General features: G+C 35.5%; 1 protein-coding gene across 1 annotated transcript in view; it reads left to right on the top strand.

Moving 5' to 3' along the window:
* The window catches only part of LOC136833733 (glutamate receptor ionotropic, delta-1-like), a 46,823-nt gene that overhangs the window by 17,570 nt on the left and 11,228 nt on the right, over nucleotides 1-18,025 (top strand). Inside the window, exons 2-11 of the mRNA XM_067095950.1 lie at nucleotides 3,452-3,504; nucleotides 3,722-4,197; nucleotides 5,861-6,025; nucleotides 6,434-6,606; nucleotides 8,668-8,700; nucleotides 9,951-10,132; nucleotides 12,406-12,502; nucleotides 15,063-15,254; nucleotides 16,622-16,672; nucleotides 17,541-17,648. Of these exons, the coding sequence (XP_066952051.1) occupies nucleotides 4,011-4,197; nucleotides 5,861-6,025; nucleotides 6,434-6,606; nucleotides 8,668-8,700; nucleotides 9,951-10,132; nucleotides 12,406-12,502; nucleotides 15,063-15,254; nucleotides 16,622-16,672; nucleotides 17,541-17,648 (1,188 nt within the window). The 5' untranslated portion in view covers nucleotides 3,452-3,504; nucleotides 3,722-4,010. The remainder of the gene's footprint in view (nucleotides 1-3,451; nucleotides 3,505-3,721; nucleotides 4,198-5,860; nucleotides 6,026-6,433; nucleotides 6,607-8,667; nucleotides 8,701-9,950; nucleotides 10,133-12,405; nucleotides 12,503-15,062; nucleotides 15,255-16,621; nucleotides 16,673-17,540; nucleotides 17,649-18,025) is intronic.

Genomic DNA, 18,025 nt, shown 5'->3' with positions numbered 1-18,025 from the left:
CAATCAAATAGATTCTGTCGAAGGAAAAATATGCGCCATAAGCGTTTTCGACGTCTGTAAAAACTGTAGATTATTGTTTTTATAATGTTGTGAGTGCCTGTATAATGTTTATATATAGTATATATATATACAGTACATATACAGTACATACATACATACATACATATATATATATATATATATATATATATATATATATATTTGAATGTCTTTTACTGTAATACTACAGTATAATATATATATATATATATATATATATATATATATATATATATATATATATATATATATATATATTATACTGTAGTATTACAGTATTCAAATATATATATATATATATATATATATATATATATATATATATATATATATATATATATATATATATATATATATATATATATATACTTTTATATATAATATATTATATAAACATTATATATGTTTGTATATATATATATATATATGCTATATATAAACATTATACATTATATATGTGTATATATATGTATATATAGAAATATAATATATATATATATGTATATATAATATATATAGATATAAATGTTTATATATGTGTGTGGACATTATTTTTGTAGCATAACGTCACTTAACTTCTTGGATACGTATCTGAGGACCCAGTACCCCCGAAGAAAATCATTTTCTTTGCGAGTTCATCGCCTCGATGATCGAATTACCTCACTCTTTCCCGGTCGAAACTAGACATATCCGTAAAGTTGCGGCAGAGCAAGTTAATAATTCCATAAATCAAACAAAAGATTAGGACTATGAAAGTATGGCTAGCCTCTCTCTCTCTCTCTCTCTCTCGTGTCCGGTAATGATTCAGTAAACCGCATTGTAAATTCCTTATGTTCTTTAACCAAGTAATTGGAAATTTACTCTTATTTTCAAGAGGGTAAGAATGGCTTGTTTTCACAGAAAAGGTACAAATATGATTTTACCATTTTAAACAGAAAAGGCAAAGGGGGATGCAGTAACAGATAGACATCTTGGGTACCTTTGCATGAGTATTTAAGACATTACTCAGGGGGGCGTTCTGTTGGTGTGATTTCTTGTATGACTGCTGCAGGTTGAAGTTCAATGTTGTTGGTGCTTCCAGTGTAATTTTTCTTGGTGATGATGTTTCAGCTCTGCAATGAGTGTTAAAAATTCAACAATGGCTTGTTTAAGTTGCATTTTGGTCATCCACTGATCCACATCGTTGGAGATACGAGATCACTGGGGGCAGACCTCGGCGTTAGGCTTAGTAAAGCTGCTGTACTGGACAGTACAGAATTCCCTACTCAGGATTGGTTCCCCTGGCGAACCTCGCCTCTGCATTGCCCCACGCCTGTTGAACATAAGGTAAGGTGTGATGGCCTCCCTTCAAAGATGATTCAGTTATACCTGCACAGTTTTGCCTGTGCAGGTATAACGAGCGTTAGTGGGTTCAGTTTTGCAAGGAAGAATACTGTTGAAATGAAAACAATAAAAAGACAAGAAAAGGAGGAAGGGAATATGACGCCGAGGAAACCAAAAAAAAAAAATAGAGTAGGTTTCTGGGTAATAGTGTTCTTTGTAAAACCTTCCAGAGTTTTACCCCCAAACCACGCTTCTTAGACCTTAAGCTGGCCGCAAGACCTTAAATAAAGAGAAGCTTTGAACTAAGCTTTTCCTCACCTGCCTTTAAAAAAAGAATGGGTTTATCTAAACGGTGGGAGTGTCACAGGTTAACATGAAGACCGAAAATCCAAAGGAGTTGACGAATACTGTTTATTATATCTTATCCCCTTCTCATTCGATCGATTGGTTCTGTATCCTGTTTTAGCTAAGTCGCGTTTGGCAAGACTACACGCGTTGCGGAAAACAGGTTTAGCTCTATTTTAGCAAGGAGCATGCCAGAAGCGGTTACGCTTCGATTGAATGGGATGTCCAATAATCCTTCCCGTTTACCACGGTAAAATCTGTTCTTACCTGACGCAGATATAAGGACCTGAAAACGAGGTGTGTCAAATTGTGACACAACTTGCTTTCTTCTTATCAACGTCCAAAAAATCAACCCAAGACCGAAGGACGGCTACGGTTACGAAGTCTTATTGACGCCTTTCTGTGGTTTAACATCTTGGCGGAACGCTGCCCTCTTCAGAAAGTGTGACTACAACAATTTGTCACATGTAATACTTATTGAGGGCGAGATTAACTGGTTTAGGTATTCAGGACATTTAGGAATAACATATTTACATTTTCTGAAGACATTTTACATTTCCATTTGTCACTTTGACGTCTGATTACGATTATGATGGATTTAGGGAAATAACATTTGTAAGATTTGCATTTTCTGAAGTTGTGGTTTGAGAATTTAAATGTTTTGTGGGGAAACTTCTTTTCCTTAAAGAAATTGTGGGACCTGTTTAACCTAAGATGACATCTAAAGAAAATCGTAACTCATTGCACAACCACATCATCTATAGGTCCAGAAGTTTCATTGGTAACAGGTTGATCACTCCACATGTTGGCTTTTAATCACTAGCATTCAGTATTTCAGTCCATTCAGGATCAAATCCTCTCCTTGATTCCCTTCACTCTTTCCCAAATCCATTTTTTCTTTGTCCCTTTAGACTTCAAGACCAAAGGAATATGTTTCTGTCACTCCTTCCCTAAACCCCTAAACCTGCGAGTAATAAATTCATATGCCCTCCTAAACTGTATTTTTCTCTACTTATGAAGTGAAAAGTTCACAGTGAAAAACTTTTATAATTTTTTTGCTAATTAAAAAAAATCAACAAGAAGTTATGTATAAGTTCCACAATGCGACTCAAGAAAGATGAGCAACACTGAAGCACTTTATTTGTAAAAGCAAAACATAAAAATGAACGGAGAATAAAAACTTACACGACAGAATAAAGGAAAATTAATGTTAAATGCATTAAAGATAGAGAGTTCCCAAAACTTATGTAGGACGTAAAAACAAATTTGACAGTCTTAGCAAAAACAAATCTAAAAGGTTCATTGACTTCTGAACTTTTAAACATCACCTGGCGATAACCAGCAAGACCTAACGTAACACAATGCAATGCTCAGACCTAGTAGCAAGTAAACTGGCCAGTATCATAATCACTGTGTGTTCGATGCGTTATTATCAGTAAATTGGGATGAAGGAAACACCGAAATATTATTTAGTGGAGTTGGCAAATTCACCGAGGTGCTTCATTTACTAAAACTGCCAGGCACCTAAAGGTTCAGTCATTACTAAATGAATCATTGGAATGACATACATTTAATACGTAAAGTAAATGGACATGAAACATAAAAGAACCACATATACATATGAATCTGAAGTCCTACAATCACGATTATTTATTAAACTTCATTTTTATTAGCGTGACTAAATAAATCTTATCCACGTGAAAGTAACCATGCCAGTGAACTGAAGTCTACTAAAAGTTTTCAGTTTCTAAAAGATCATACGGCAGCGGGATCTTTGAAGAATTTTTCAACTAAAAGGTAAAATGAAAGTAAAAAAAATAAGTTATTACTCAGTAACATAGTTCTAAATAGAAAGAATTGTCCTTCAAAATAGATTCTCTGACGTTCTTTACTTAAGATTGCAAATCATTTGAAGCTGAAATTTATAATTTGAAAGTTCTTTTTGAAAAACTGACATAAATGGAAAGACATGTCAAGATTAATATCACATTTCCTCTTTATTTTCCCCGTCAAGGTTTGTACGGCTGAAAAGGGAGGAAGAAGCAATCATTAGAACAGCTACGGCCATTCCGACTGTGATGCTACTCATCGCCTCAAATATATTAACATAAACGACAGTATGAAAAGCCTTTGGTGTACCTTGCTATGGATGACAATGATTCTGCTCTCGGCTCTCAGTTCAACACAATTAAACGAAGAGAAAAGAGCGGCCGCAATGGAACGATACGGCTGGTCAGCGGAATTTCAGTACGTCAGTTTAGCCACGCCCCCTAGACCTAATTACATAAACTACGAAGCTGGCAATGGAAGGACTTTTCTCAGTGAGAAATACAAAGGAGGAAAATTACAGGTCTTCTACTGTTTCTCAACTTGACAAGAAGGCGAAAGTTTCTGTAAGTGGAGCGGGAGGAGATGTTTCGTTATATAACGGCGTTGCAGTTGGTAACGAAGATACACGTCTCGATTGCAGATATCCAAGATCCGCAGCTAGTAAGTATTGCATATGGTGCACAGTTGTAGACGTTGATGCCTTATATCTGTGTTTGGCACCATCTGCTATAGTACATAACTTTCCACTAAGCACTGAATTTGAATTTCTTTGTAATTTGCTCAAGAGGTTAATTCAGGTCCAGTGAACCCTAAGTTCATCCACATTTTAGCCTTTTACTTCTGCCTCCTTTCAGCTGCCTTCCTTCAGTCTTGTTGTCCAACCTCTCTAACTATCAATTTTTAATCCAGTTTTGAGGGTTCCTCTAATTTTCACCTTTAGATCTTTGTAGTCATCGCCTTTATTTTCTGGATCGCTTTATCTGGCTGTCCAACCACTTCAACTTGCCCTTTTCAGTCTTTAGTGCTGAAAGCTGAAAGTAGACCAGTGCTGGACTTTGCACCTAAATTTCTTGAAATCAAAATCACTGGAACCGAGTCCAGCGAAAGCGTACAAGACAGTGCACAAGAGATAATATTAAGGTAGTGATACTTCTGAACTCTTTTCTGCAAAGTATGATGAAGACTAGTGTCAATTTCGATCATAGGCAAAGCATTTTAAATCTTTTTGGGTTCTTTAATGCCTTTTTGCCTTTTTGATTCCTTCAAAGATGCATGGAATAGTGGTTTCTTGCTCCTTCTAATTGTTTTGTGACTCCAGTTACTCAAAAAAAAAGTGTCATCCAGTTACTCAAAAAAAAGTGGAACTTTTCCAGTTACTCAAAAAAAAAAGGTTTTCAGTTACTCAAAAAAAAGTGTCTACTTTTCCAGTTACTCAAAAAAAAAGTGTCTACTTTTCCAGTTACTCAAAAAAAAAAGTGTCTACTTTTCCAGTTACTCAAAAAAAAAAGTGTCTACTTTTCCAGTTACTCAAAAAAAAAGTGTCTACTTTTCCAGTTACTCAAAAAAAAAAGTGTCTACTTTTCCAGTTACTCAAAAAAAAAGTGTCTCTACTTTTAGCACAACTGAACCTAACATGAATGCAGCTCAGAGGGTCAATCTTTTTACAGTGAATGCAGAAATAGCACTCGGGTAATCATGATTTAGTTGTATAGACTCATATTCCATCATAAATTTATTTTTAAGGCATTAGTTTTATCTCTTATCCATTTTCAGGTGCTTTGAATTAATAGTTTTCTTTACCTCTAAAATATCAAGTCTAGAACAGTTACCTCAAGTCATTTATTCCTTTCTTCCTGTACTACATTTTGATGAGTAAACTCTTGAACTGCATTTGCCCTTGACTTATATTTCCTTTAGGTTCTGATCTCAAGTCATTTTTATTTAATTTGTTATACTGACCTTCTTATCAAAGTTACACTTCTGTGGTGCCTGTCGCACTTGATTTCTTCATCTGTTTGAAACTTATGTGCTGTACATTGCAATTAAGTTATCTGTTACTTATGCATCTATATACTTCTGCTTGATTCTTCTTTTAATTATTTTACCATTTTTTCAAGAATTATTTGTATCCAATTCACCAAACTTAAATCCTACTTCATTAGTTTCTTGCTCCTTGCCAATTGTGACTCCAATTAACGTTCCTTCACATCAGGCTTTCTGTCCTCGTGGAACCTAACTGTCTACGTCACTAGTCTTTTATTTATAATGAAAGCAACAACAGCGACATGAGTAATTATAACAACCTCTTTACTCCCGAATACAGATGGGAGCGCAAACGAACTCCCTCCGTCGAGTTCCGACAGGGTGAAACTAACGCTGACCCCAAAACCTGAGCCGGATGCTGGGGCGAAACTGGGCCATTTTCTCATTGATATCTTGACTGTTACTGGCCACGTCGACGTTCATCTCGTCACCAAAGGAGTTGTGGGTATGGAGCTGAAGGTTTCCAGAAATAAATTAATTTTAATAACGGAATCTCTCCCTTGTCAAAGATGACTGGTGTAACATTCACAGACAATTCCACTATTTCATTTACAGTATATTTGTTTTATCATCGACATAAATACTCCATTGGATAATTCCTCATCTATTCATATTTTATTCACAGTAAATGCAAAATCAAAGATATCTTTGAGATGAATCTACAGCATCGATATCCTGAAATATAAACATGGAGAAAAATATTTCATTTGACATTAATGGCTTGCTCGTATTAATGAAGCTTAACTGGTGTCTAATGTAACTGCCCAAAATAACTGCATTAATCATGACGACCAATAAATGTGCCAACCTAATCACAAAAATAACTCGAAACTACAATATTTTTCTATTTCAGTTAAGGGTCTTGACACTGTCGCCAACATGTTATGTTCCCGCTATATCCAGATCGAGCTGTGGCCGAACCTCCACAAATTCCTGACGCATTTAGGACCCACCGAAGGTTACCTCAGCGCAGATCAGTTCATTGTCTATGGTTCCTCAGATGACATGATCACCATAGTTGTTACGGTATGTGTCACCTGACATACAGATAATTGTCGGCGAGTCCACATCTTGAATGATCTTGGTTATTCAAATTAAGTCATTTTACCCACTACGAACACTGCTAGACCAAACTTGTTTCCTATTCTCCCTACGCAATTTATGCTTAAGAAGGCTTCATTTACACTAACCTGTACTGTAAGGTGTTTGTTTTACTTTTTGCTTATTGTGGGCTACGGCTTATCTGCCTTCAGTACCATCCATCCATATCGGTTGTTATGCTTATATTTGACCATTTAGTATCTTTTAACACACCAGAAATCTTTTTCGTATTTTTCAGGTGTTAAATCATCTTATCTAAAAAGGCAATATTTCAAGAACCACATTTCCTTAAAACTACGGTTTAATTGTCTCTGTCCGACCGTTAGGACAGATGAGTTGTTCGCTGGGAATCTGGGAATTCTCTTAAGGTCAAACTTCTACGTTCGGGGGGAGTGTCGTTAGTAGGCCTACACCTCACTTGGTGCACAGTATGCGCTATTCAGGGTGTTTGCAGCGTCCCTTTGGCTCCTAGCTGCACCTCAATTTTAGCCTTTTACTTTAACTCCATTCAGTCTCCTTTTTCCAGTCTTGCTGTCCAAACTCTCTTAACTGTTATTTCACAGTATAACTTTGAGATTTTCTCCAAGTTCCGCCTTCTGACATTTTTACTTCATCTACCCCTCCAATTTCCTCTTTTCACTGTCTTAATCTCCGAATGACCAAGAGTACCCCAATGTTGGTTTGACAGTCTAAATTTCATAAATCAACAGTCAGGCTTGCAAGACTTATGGAAACGAAACCTCCAAGTCTGATGCGATATAGCTAAAAATATGTTCACTCTTGTTTCACTGGCGGATAACCCCTGATTTCAGTTTAATCCATTTGGTATTTCTCGTCATATTTCATTTATTTCGTGAGTTCAGATAACCCCTATACATCTTATGAAGGCTAAATTCAAAAGGGTCTGATTCCAAGAAAGGTTCAATTCCATTTGGTATGAACACCTTAGCCTTTTCAGTTCTGACAATGTAGCTGGATTGTATGCCATACACTCTACCTGATCTGTTCCCTTTAATGACCAACCATTGATAACTTTTCTTGTACTAAACTTCAGTAGCTAATCTCATTTTGCTACTTGAGTCCAACTCTTCAAAGGCAAATTCCTTGAAACTGCGATACCACGGCAAGGTTAATAACCTTACCCCCCATTTTAAGAATTGCATTGAAAAAGAAAAACAGTGAAATTGACATGAAATGTGTAAAAAAGAAAAAAACAGTGAAATTGACATTGATATAATTTTTTATGAAAGATTGCATTATGAAATCTGTTTGTGTAGACTGCATTATGAAATCTGTTTGTGTAGACTGGATCTTTTCAGGGCCCGTACGGGTACAGATTGCAGCCGCGGGAAGTTCCGTAATAGTGAAAAACAAATGGTATTCACCCTATTCTTGATATAACTTAAGTAAAAGATTTGCTTACTAAAATGAAGAAATGAAAAAAACAAGACGCGACACTGTGCAATCTCAACGCAGATTACATCATGTATTGCTCAGTACTGGCTGTTCTCTCGGATCCAGTGTACCCCCTAGATAGTACAAATGTGGTACATATACCTCAGGTTGGGAACCCCTGCCGTACGGAGTTGTGTGAGCGATGGCTACATCTCGACAAATTAAAAAAAAAAAAATTATACAACACAAAAGTCTTAACCTTAAATTCGTGTGAAGGTTAAGAAAAATAAACGAATTGTCGATCACAAGGGCAACTTTTCTCGCGATTCAACCAGCGTGAACGGAGAAAATCTGTTTTTAATCACTTCATTTTTGTTTTAATTTTCATCTGTTATACTAATTCTTCCATCCTTGGCAATTGCATGGTTGTGTGCTCTACACTTATCTCAAATTTTCACTCAGGTGATATTTACTCCCCGTCTACAGAAATAAGCTTCGTGGCGTAAATTTAATTATTTTACGGTTTATATCCAATCACCTAATTTTTCCATATCTTAGATAACCTGGAATGACTTTTCTTTCCACTTCCAGAGGCGCCAGTACATGGATGTTATAAATATAGGGGTAAGTTTTTAAAGTTTTTTTCATTATTCATTTGCATAAGAAATATTTCTTCTTTTATCTTTGGCTTTTCACTGCATGACTTCAAGTATATATAACTGCAACTCGTGGAAGATTTATCAGTTCTATAGTAAAAACTTGAGGAGTTCAATAGGTATATTCTCATGATGCAATACGACATTGAAGACTTAACAATGTGATGACTGGTTTGATTGTTGAAAAGACTCGGCTTAACTGCGTTTTCACGGCAGTCTGAAATTTCGAAGAATGTTGGCATTGAATAATTGCTACTATCCATTTCAGGGTGCGCGAGTCATTGTTTTTCTCAAATATCTTTCAAAATATTTATTTGATCGAAATGGTACTTTGACAGTGTACAAGACGCCTCCTGCTAATTTTTGGTAATATAGTGCATTGTCAAATGGTGTTAGTTAAGGCGTTTACTCTTGACTTGCAATCGAACGTCCTTTATCCTCATACCGTCCCTCCCTCTCCCTTCCCCTCCTCATCCCTCCCTCAACCCACTTTCCCAGCGTCTCCATCTCCGCCCCCACTTTCCTGTCTATGGGGGATAGCGGACGTTCGATTGCGTAGATTAGTCCTGCTGACTCATGCGGATTTGCCTTTAAAAGTCAAGAATAAACGCCCTAACACCATTTGACAATGCACTATATTACCAAAAATTAGCGGGAGGTGCCTTGTACAATGTATCAAAGTGCCATTTCGATCAAATAAATATTTTGAAAGATATTTGAGAAAAACGATGACTCGCGCTTACTGAAATGGATAATAAATGGCAAACCACCATGATGATAAGGAAAAAAAAATGAACGTAAAATCATCTACAGAATTGACTACAATGAGGAACGAGGTCATATAGAGCTGCGGAAAAGAAAATTATTCGTTCTTTTAGAAAGTGAACGAGGTTACAAAAATAAATGTTTGACGAGACATAGAAAGTTATTTTGAAACGGCCTCTGATTTCTTGATTATTCACTTCCACAACATGGAACTCTCTAACGCACCTCGTATTTCCAGTTTCGTTACGATGCGAAACTTTTCGTCAGTCCAGAAAGTATTTTACCACCGAGTTTGACTTGGATAAAGTATTTAAGCAGTCACCAAACATTCTAAAACCTATGTAGATCCTTATGAAATGAATGTGTTCAACAAAAGATGAATGGCAATGCAAATTCATTAAATTCACAAACGTTCCATTAAACAAAGGAATTCTGACTTCCCCGAACTCGCAGATAACGACGTGGTACTTCGTGGTCTTAGACAACGTAGCCAGCAACCAGAAACTAGCGAATACTCTGGAGGAAGACAGCATCTCGATCCTTCTGCGTCCGTCTCTCCATCGGGCAGGAGACTGGGTCGCCTACACTCTCATCTCCCCAGGGGACGGGACACGCTTTTTCCAGGTCATCGGAAAGTAAGTGCGCCGTGTTTAGATGGCTAATTTGCCCTAGGAATTATTGATACTTATTAAAGTGGTTTATAAAGCGGGCACTGTACTAAGAGGGAAGTTATATCCAAGCTACGGGATCAGCTTGACAGTTTATCTCATTTTGACGGCTAAGTTACCGGGAAGCATTTTTCCAAGATGTAGCCTATAGTTCCGAGACCTTTCCCTGAAAAAAGCGGGACGCCATATCTTAAAGACTAACCATAGAATTTTCTTGAAAATAATCTCATTATGTTTCCCACACCCAAATTAGCATGAAGGTACCAATGCAACCAAACCTAACCTAACTTAGAGGCATGGCAAAAAACCGGGGTAGTTACAATACTAGCATACATCTCAGGAATTTGCCACCGGGAAAAGAGTGCGGTGTTTTGCTTTCTTATCGTAAAGGTTATATCATCAAAACAGTGAAAGCCAACTGAACAAATAATTTGTTGTCACAACAGGATATGGAAAAGGACACAAGGACTTGTTTTTTATTTACTTACTTCATGCACAAGCAGAGATATTTATCCAATAAAACTGTTTTATTATGAATAAATAAAAACACGTTGCATAGTAAGATGCAGTAATCGAAGAATATTTCTGTAATTTGTTTTTTTTTTTATGAAAATTGAGTATTATACGTCCACGCCCGTCTAAAAGCAAGCAAAAATATATCAGATGCTAACGAAAAAAAATATCAAAATGATTGCATATACCATTAAACAAATGCGCGACATATGAAAATAAAGGAAACTATAAGAAGTAGTCAGATTTGTTGGTCAATGTCTGTACACTTTTGAGTACTTTATTCCTTATCTATTGAAACTGTTTCTTTTCATTCCAGTGGATATATACCCCTTTTTTCACATATCGATATTTATTGAACGTGGATAACACATTTTTTCCTCACATTTGGGCAATGCATTTTTCTTTACATTTGGGCAATCTGCGTTTTTCTCACATTTGTGGTATCTACTGTACATTCATTGTTAATTTCTCATTACGGCTTTGTTTTTCACATAGCAATATATTTCTTTCACATATAAGTTTATTTCACTTATGAAAACTATATTTTGTCTTTTTCACCTTCCAGCTATCTTTTTTTTTTTTTTACTTCTTCTTGTGGGCACTATATTTTTCTCGTATTTTTCACGTGTGGGGCATTCTACATCTTTTCCATTTTCTCCCCATAGCCATATCTCACATATGAACAATTCATATGTACTCTTCCATTTCTATGGAAAAATAAAGATATGGATTATATTCCCCTTCTCACACTTGAACATTATTTAACATTCTGTTTTTTCCCCCTTTTTATAAATTAAGGCCTTTTTTACTTGTTCCGTACCAGTGTGTGAGACTTTGAAATAATAATAATAATAATAATAATAATAATAATAATAATAATAATAATAATAATAATAATAATAATAATAATATGGAAGCAGTCCCTCTTTTAGGGCAGTGTTGTTAAAAACAATTGCTGTTTCTTATTATATATTCTTCTCGTCTGCAGGTAGGTGACATAATAATTTCCAAAGGACACGGAGAGATAATTTGCTTTCGTTGTTTATTTTACTCTCATGCCTCGACGCACACGCAGGTGCTCATCTAATGAGGGGATATATGAAGTTAAGAGGTGAACAGTCATTTATAGCAGGAAGGCTGGAATGATTCTATAAATACCTGTGCATCTTCAAATTTCGTACATTCTCTCATTAGAGGAGCACCTGCTTGTGCAAAATAAACAACGAAAGCGGAATATCTCTCCATGTCCTTTGGAAATTTCTTATGACACCTACCTGCAGAGGAGAAGAATACAATAAGAGGAATGGATAAGGCTCGCTACAAGCTAAATACCGTTGATACAGCAATTGCTTCCAGTAATAATAATAATAATAATAATAGTAACTATGCCATATTTATACCCGTAAGCGGGGTTACAAAAATTATTGGCGACTTTTCGTTGGTTGTCGAAACTACTTTAGGCGGCGCTCCGTATGACCAAAACTCTGGGGACCTGGCGCCAACCGATCATCGATTACGTTGGTCAGCCAGATTTTCCCAGATAGGTCATTCCATTCCCAGCCAATACAATTCGCCACCCACCCCACCCCACCCCACCCCACCCCACCCCACCCCACCCCAAAAATGGTCCATAATAATAATAATAACCCCACCCCCACCCCAGGCTTCGACAGCCAATAAAAATGGCCAATAATAATAATAATATTAATAATAATAACTTCCATCAGATGGACGAAGACCTCAGGCCTAAGGGTCACGAAACCCATCTTCCCAAGGGAGTCGGCGAATTTCATGGCCCGCCAGCTCATTATCGGTGTCATTAACGTAAGTATAGTTAATAACAAGGTCTGGTTAATATTGCCACCAACGAAGTGTTCAGTTATCCATGGTAGTTGTCATCCTACGCATGTAGTGAATTTAACCAATATATTTCTTATAAAATCTATTATATTTTTATTACTGTTCTTACACTGTACAAACTCTTATCAGCCAATTAATGTCTTGTATTTTTAATGAACAATTCCAACCTTCAATGAATTATTCAAGTTGACAAAAAATAGGTTTACTCTACACAAAGATAAACCCTCACTATCAGCAACTCACTTACATAAATTAAGCGACTAATATATTTTACGTATTCCGATAAACTTTTGTCACCAGTGAATGCGCTTTGCATAGTGCAAGTAGCTTTTAGTATTTCAAATATTTATAACGACCACTAAATGCCATCAGGGAATAAGCGAAGTGTATCACAAGTGTATTTTTTGTTGGTTATGATGAGTGTGACTGCTATCGACATGTAAAGAGAACTGGTAAACAAATATTGCAATTATGATAAACCTTGTTTCTCCTTAAGATATGTAATTATGTATGTAATAGCATTGCAACTATATTTCCAAATGTTAGGTCACGAAACTTATTGCCAGTTAACAGGGTCATTATCTCTAATAATGGTTATTGTAGATGAATGTCAGCACACTGTCACCAACTACATTATTTTTGGCCGTAATAATGCCAATTCTGCAATATGTATGGCGTCCTTGTCGTTAAATAGAGATTATTCTTAAACGTTTAAGACGATTCATTATTGCCACCAGCTATTCACTGCTGTAAACACTGGCCCCATCTATAATCATCAACTTCTTCAAGTTTAAAGAAAGAACTGGAATCAGCCTTTCGACGGGTAAAAACAATTTGTAACATGACCATAGGAAATCTCACTAGTTATAAAGGTATTTTAGCGCTCTCTCTCTCTCTCTCTCTCTCTCTCTCTCTCTCTCTCTCTCTCTCTCTCTCTCTCTCTCTCTCTCTCTCTCTCTCTCTCTTGAAAATTATGTCCTGGCGTACTATTAGTGTAAAATCCATCTGTAAATAGCTAAAATCTTGAAAACGAATTTTACTCTGTACGTACATTGTATCGTTACCAACAAATCATATTTATATTTTCTTCGGTGCTTATTAGGAGATATATTATATAATGAAATAATTCGAGTCATTTACCAATAAGTGCTGCTCATAACAACTGAGTTGAAGTTGTAATTTAATAATTAATGTTGTAGATTTGAATTAGTTACGTGTTCAACGGATTATCAAGTGTAAAGGAAACGTTAACCCTTGGCTGTGAAAACAAAAAAACAAAAAAGGAGTTCAAATTTTGAAAGGAAACAACTTGAGAACTTACTGAAGCAAACTAAGATTTTTCTCCAACTCGAACGTGATGGTAACTGAGCGATTTCTCTCCGGTTGTAAAGTAAGGCCATATTCTACCTCTCGTAAAACTCTTTTTCACATACTTAGAAAAGGCAATATACAACGTCTTCACAAAGATTAGAGAGAGAAACTCCTTTTCACACATTAAAGGCAGTCAAATGTACGAAAGTAACTACGAGATCAGTTGAAAGACTAATTTTGCATTATGGGTCTAAACACAAGCTTCCGTGTCATTTGGCCAAAAGAATTTGCCAATCTCATAATCGCTAACAGTCCGAAAGTAAAGAGTTTTATGGTTCTTAATTGCTTCACGAAACAGGTGGATTTCAGAGAAAATGTTAAATTAAATGTTACAAAATAACTTCCCTCCAATTCTGTAGTTGCCAAGTCTTCCCATGGAATAACCAATTATCGAGTTACAGAGCAGAGTAAAATGTGCTTGTATCCTGATTTACCAGAAAGTCTGAGATAGGATATGTAAAATCGATAGATTTCAAACCCTGGTGGTTACGTGTCTCCCCTTGAAATCTGCTGCTACTTTATTTTAGTTTAGTTTCAAGTCCTTACGATTCAAACGGATACCATGACACCCACGATGAAAGCATTGGCAATTTGAAGTCAAAATATTAAGAATTACTATTAAAGTCAGTCACGTAACCTGCTCCGAGTTGCGTGACCCCAGCTGCCTTGTTGTAACTTTGCTTTCTGCACGGGTTTGCCAATTAAAACTTTGGGTATTTTAACCTAATTCCTACGTCATAAATTCTACCAAATTCTGAGTTTAAGATTCCGGACTTGATATCCTTCATGTCTTTATATATATATATATATATATATATATATATATATATATATATATATATATATATATATATATATATATATATATATATATATATATATATATATATATATATATATATATATAATATATATACATATATATATGTGTGTGTATGTATGTATGTATGACTGAATCACGAAAATATGGAATATGATGAATACATAAATAAATGCAAAACCACGAAGGAAAGTGAAACAGAGTGATAGAAATATAAAAATTAAGTTTAGTGGTATTGCATTTTATATATATATATATATATATATATATATATATATATATATATATATACATAAATCTTCATATACATACACGTTATAAATCTACTTTCAGAAACCAAGGGTGCTCGAAATTAAAAGATCGAGCGAAGGTTCGCTGGTGGAGATGGTCGGTTACTCGAACGTTATCTTGGAGATTCTCCAGAAGACCTTGAACTTCACTGTGGAGCCAAAGGAGTACTCCACCTGGGGTCATAAGCTTGAAGATGGTTCGTGGGACGGTGTGATTGGTGACCTCATGAAAAAGGTGGGTTTCTCGTGATGTGAGTGTGCCTCGTTGCCCTTGGTAGAAGAGGAAGAGGTAGGCCAAAAAAGCATGCTCAAGGTCAAGGTCCGGTAAAGAATAACATAAAACATTCAAAGAGCGAATATTAAGTCTTATTTTACCGCCCCCATACAGTACAGCAATGGCCATCGTCATCAAGTGACTTACAGTTCTTTTTGGAAATGATGGTTAATTCTCAGAAAGTCAGAAACAATACAGTCCACAGCTCAGTATTTGAGAAAATTTAATGTCTCGCCACGAAAAAAAATCGTTAAACCCAGTAAAGAAACTGATATGACGAAAAAGAATAAGTAGAATTCTGACGCATAAATCAACCTTTTTATATTTTCTGTAGTATATTGTCTACTTAACGACCTCTAAGTTCTTATTGTAATCATTTAATAACCTAATGGAATCTTGCTTACTTTCAGATATGAAAATTTCTGACACACTGATAAATTTATAAAACAAGTACAGACGTAGAGAATGTGCCGTTCGGAAAAGGTTGGAAACCACTAACCTACACAATCACCCAGACAAACTGCTCTAACTTCTGACAAGAAATATCATTAAGGTTCTGGTATCATATAAAACATTACCCTTAAAGTCAGTCACACTTCCCGACTTCTACGTCAAGAGACCGAAACAACCCTAAATGGCAGTAATGTCACCCTTGCTTATGCTGTGATAACAGTAATCTTACAACATTAATCATTCACAAAAACCTTAGCGAGTTGCCCGCTGGCTCTGCGACTCGTTCTTCGGTTGAATCCTAAATAGTGGTACAAATAGACGGACATTAAGACTATTTGCCAAGGATTAAATAACAAGGAATGATTAGGGCAAACAAACACAGATATGCAAGCTACGTATAACTGAATAATTGACATTTCCCATACACACACACACACACACACATATATATATATATATATATATATATATATATATATATATATATATATATATATATATATATATACACTTGTATTTATATATATCATATTCAGATAGATAGACATACATATATATATATATATATATATATATATATATATATATATATATATATATATATATCACACATTACCACAGGTGAAAAATAAGAAACAGGTTGGGTGTAGGTCCTGACCGGTTTTGACTTTATTTCAAGCCATTGGCTTGAAATGGTAATGTGTGATAAATGAATCACGTACAAAAGTGATAATAATCATATATATATATATATATATATATATATATATATATATATATATATATATATATATATATATATAAATATTTATACATATGTATATATACATACATATATATATATATATATATCTCATACTCTTTTTTTTCTACAGAAAATTCACTTCAGCCCCATGGACTTCACACCAACGAAGGAAAGTCGAGAGGTAAGTAAGGACACAGTTAATCTGATCCTTTTCTCACAGAACTAACATAAAAAAATTAAATCACAAAGAACTTTTGTAAACCACTGATTCATATTTCAGAATAACCAAGGCCGGCAGTTATAGCAAATAGGCCAGTAGGTTTGTTCAATGTATTTTCTCGCTCTGTTCAAGATTTCATGACTTGTTAAGGAAAGAGCTCTCTTGCTTATGCTTCACTTGAATTAAGTTGATAATTTCTTGTAAGTTTTCTCTATGAAGACCTACCATTTAAGATATAGATGAGATTTAACTCTAATTCCTTGATTCCAAAATCTACCTCCAGTCTGCGGGTTCCCTCTGAAAATGCCTTTATATTTTACTGTTTGTGAAAGCCACTAATATTTGAATTACATTACATATCACCGGCATTATTTTAGTATATCAAAACTCTTTCTGTGTCCGACTTATCATTTTGCTTCCGTGTAGAACGCATATACTTTCTAAGTAAACTGGCATAGGAGTTTCCCCTTCGAAAAAGCCTAGTCTTGTCTGAATTAAATTAAAATGGCTGGGGAGTGAAAAAGAAGGAAATACAGAGAGTGACAGCGTTCATCTTTTAGTTAACACCTCTTCAAAGTAGCTAACTATGATAATGGCTGAACAGATTGAGATACCTAGACCCTTTGCTTACAAGTACAGTATCAGCTCGCTTTTGCAATGAATACGAATGATCTTAATGCACCATATGTACCTTACTTTTGTTTTCTGCCTGCCAATGTAGCCTGGCTATATAACACCTTCCATTCTCTTTATTTATTTCACAGTAAAAGTTTTCGAATACTTAAATAAATGCTTTTGCATATCTGTAACGCATATTTTCTGATCTCAGGTCATTGACTTCACTGAGTGGGTGGGCGAAGATCCCGTGGTCATCACATCAGCTGCTCCACAGCCACAGATCAGACCTTGGTTGCTGCTGGAAGTTTTTACCCTACGGGTGAGTTCATGATATTGGCCTTTGCAAGAGCAGCCATTTAAAATTCAACGAAGCTTTTCATACTGTATCTTTTCGACAGTTATAGTGTCATTTGTTTTTACCAGACTGGTGCACTTGAACGACGTATATTGAAAAAATACTAGAAACTATCCCCTCCAGTTTTTTTGTGGGTCTTTGCTTTTTCTTGCTTAGGGACTCTAAAGGGACGTAGCTAGTCCCTTGGAACTTTTATTCCACTTCCAGCCTTCTGTATAGTTAAAGATTTCATCACTCCGCCTTCGAAGGCGTCAGAGTTACTCAGGGTCAAATTTTATAAAACAGAAACAATAACTTTGTACTCTACTGAACATCTACATTTTCACTTCCATAAAGCATTG

This window comes from Macrobrachium rosenbergii, chromosome 52, assembly GCF_040412425.1.
Source record: "Macrobrachium rosenbergii isolate ZJJX-2024 chromosome 52, ASM4041242v1, whole genome shotgun sequence".
Taxonomy (NCBI): Eukaryota; Metazoa; Arthropoda; class Malacostraca; order Decapoda; family Palaemonidae; genus Macrobrachium; species Macrobrachium rosenbergii.
The sequence above is the reverse complement of the archived record's forward strand: the minus strand, read 5'-3'. Positions and strand labels throughout refer to the sequence as shown.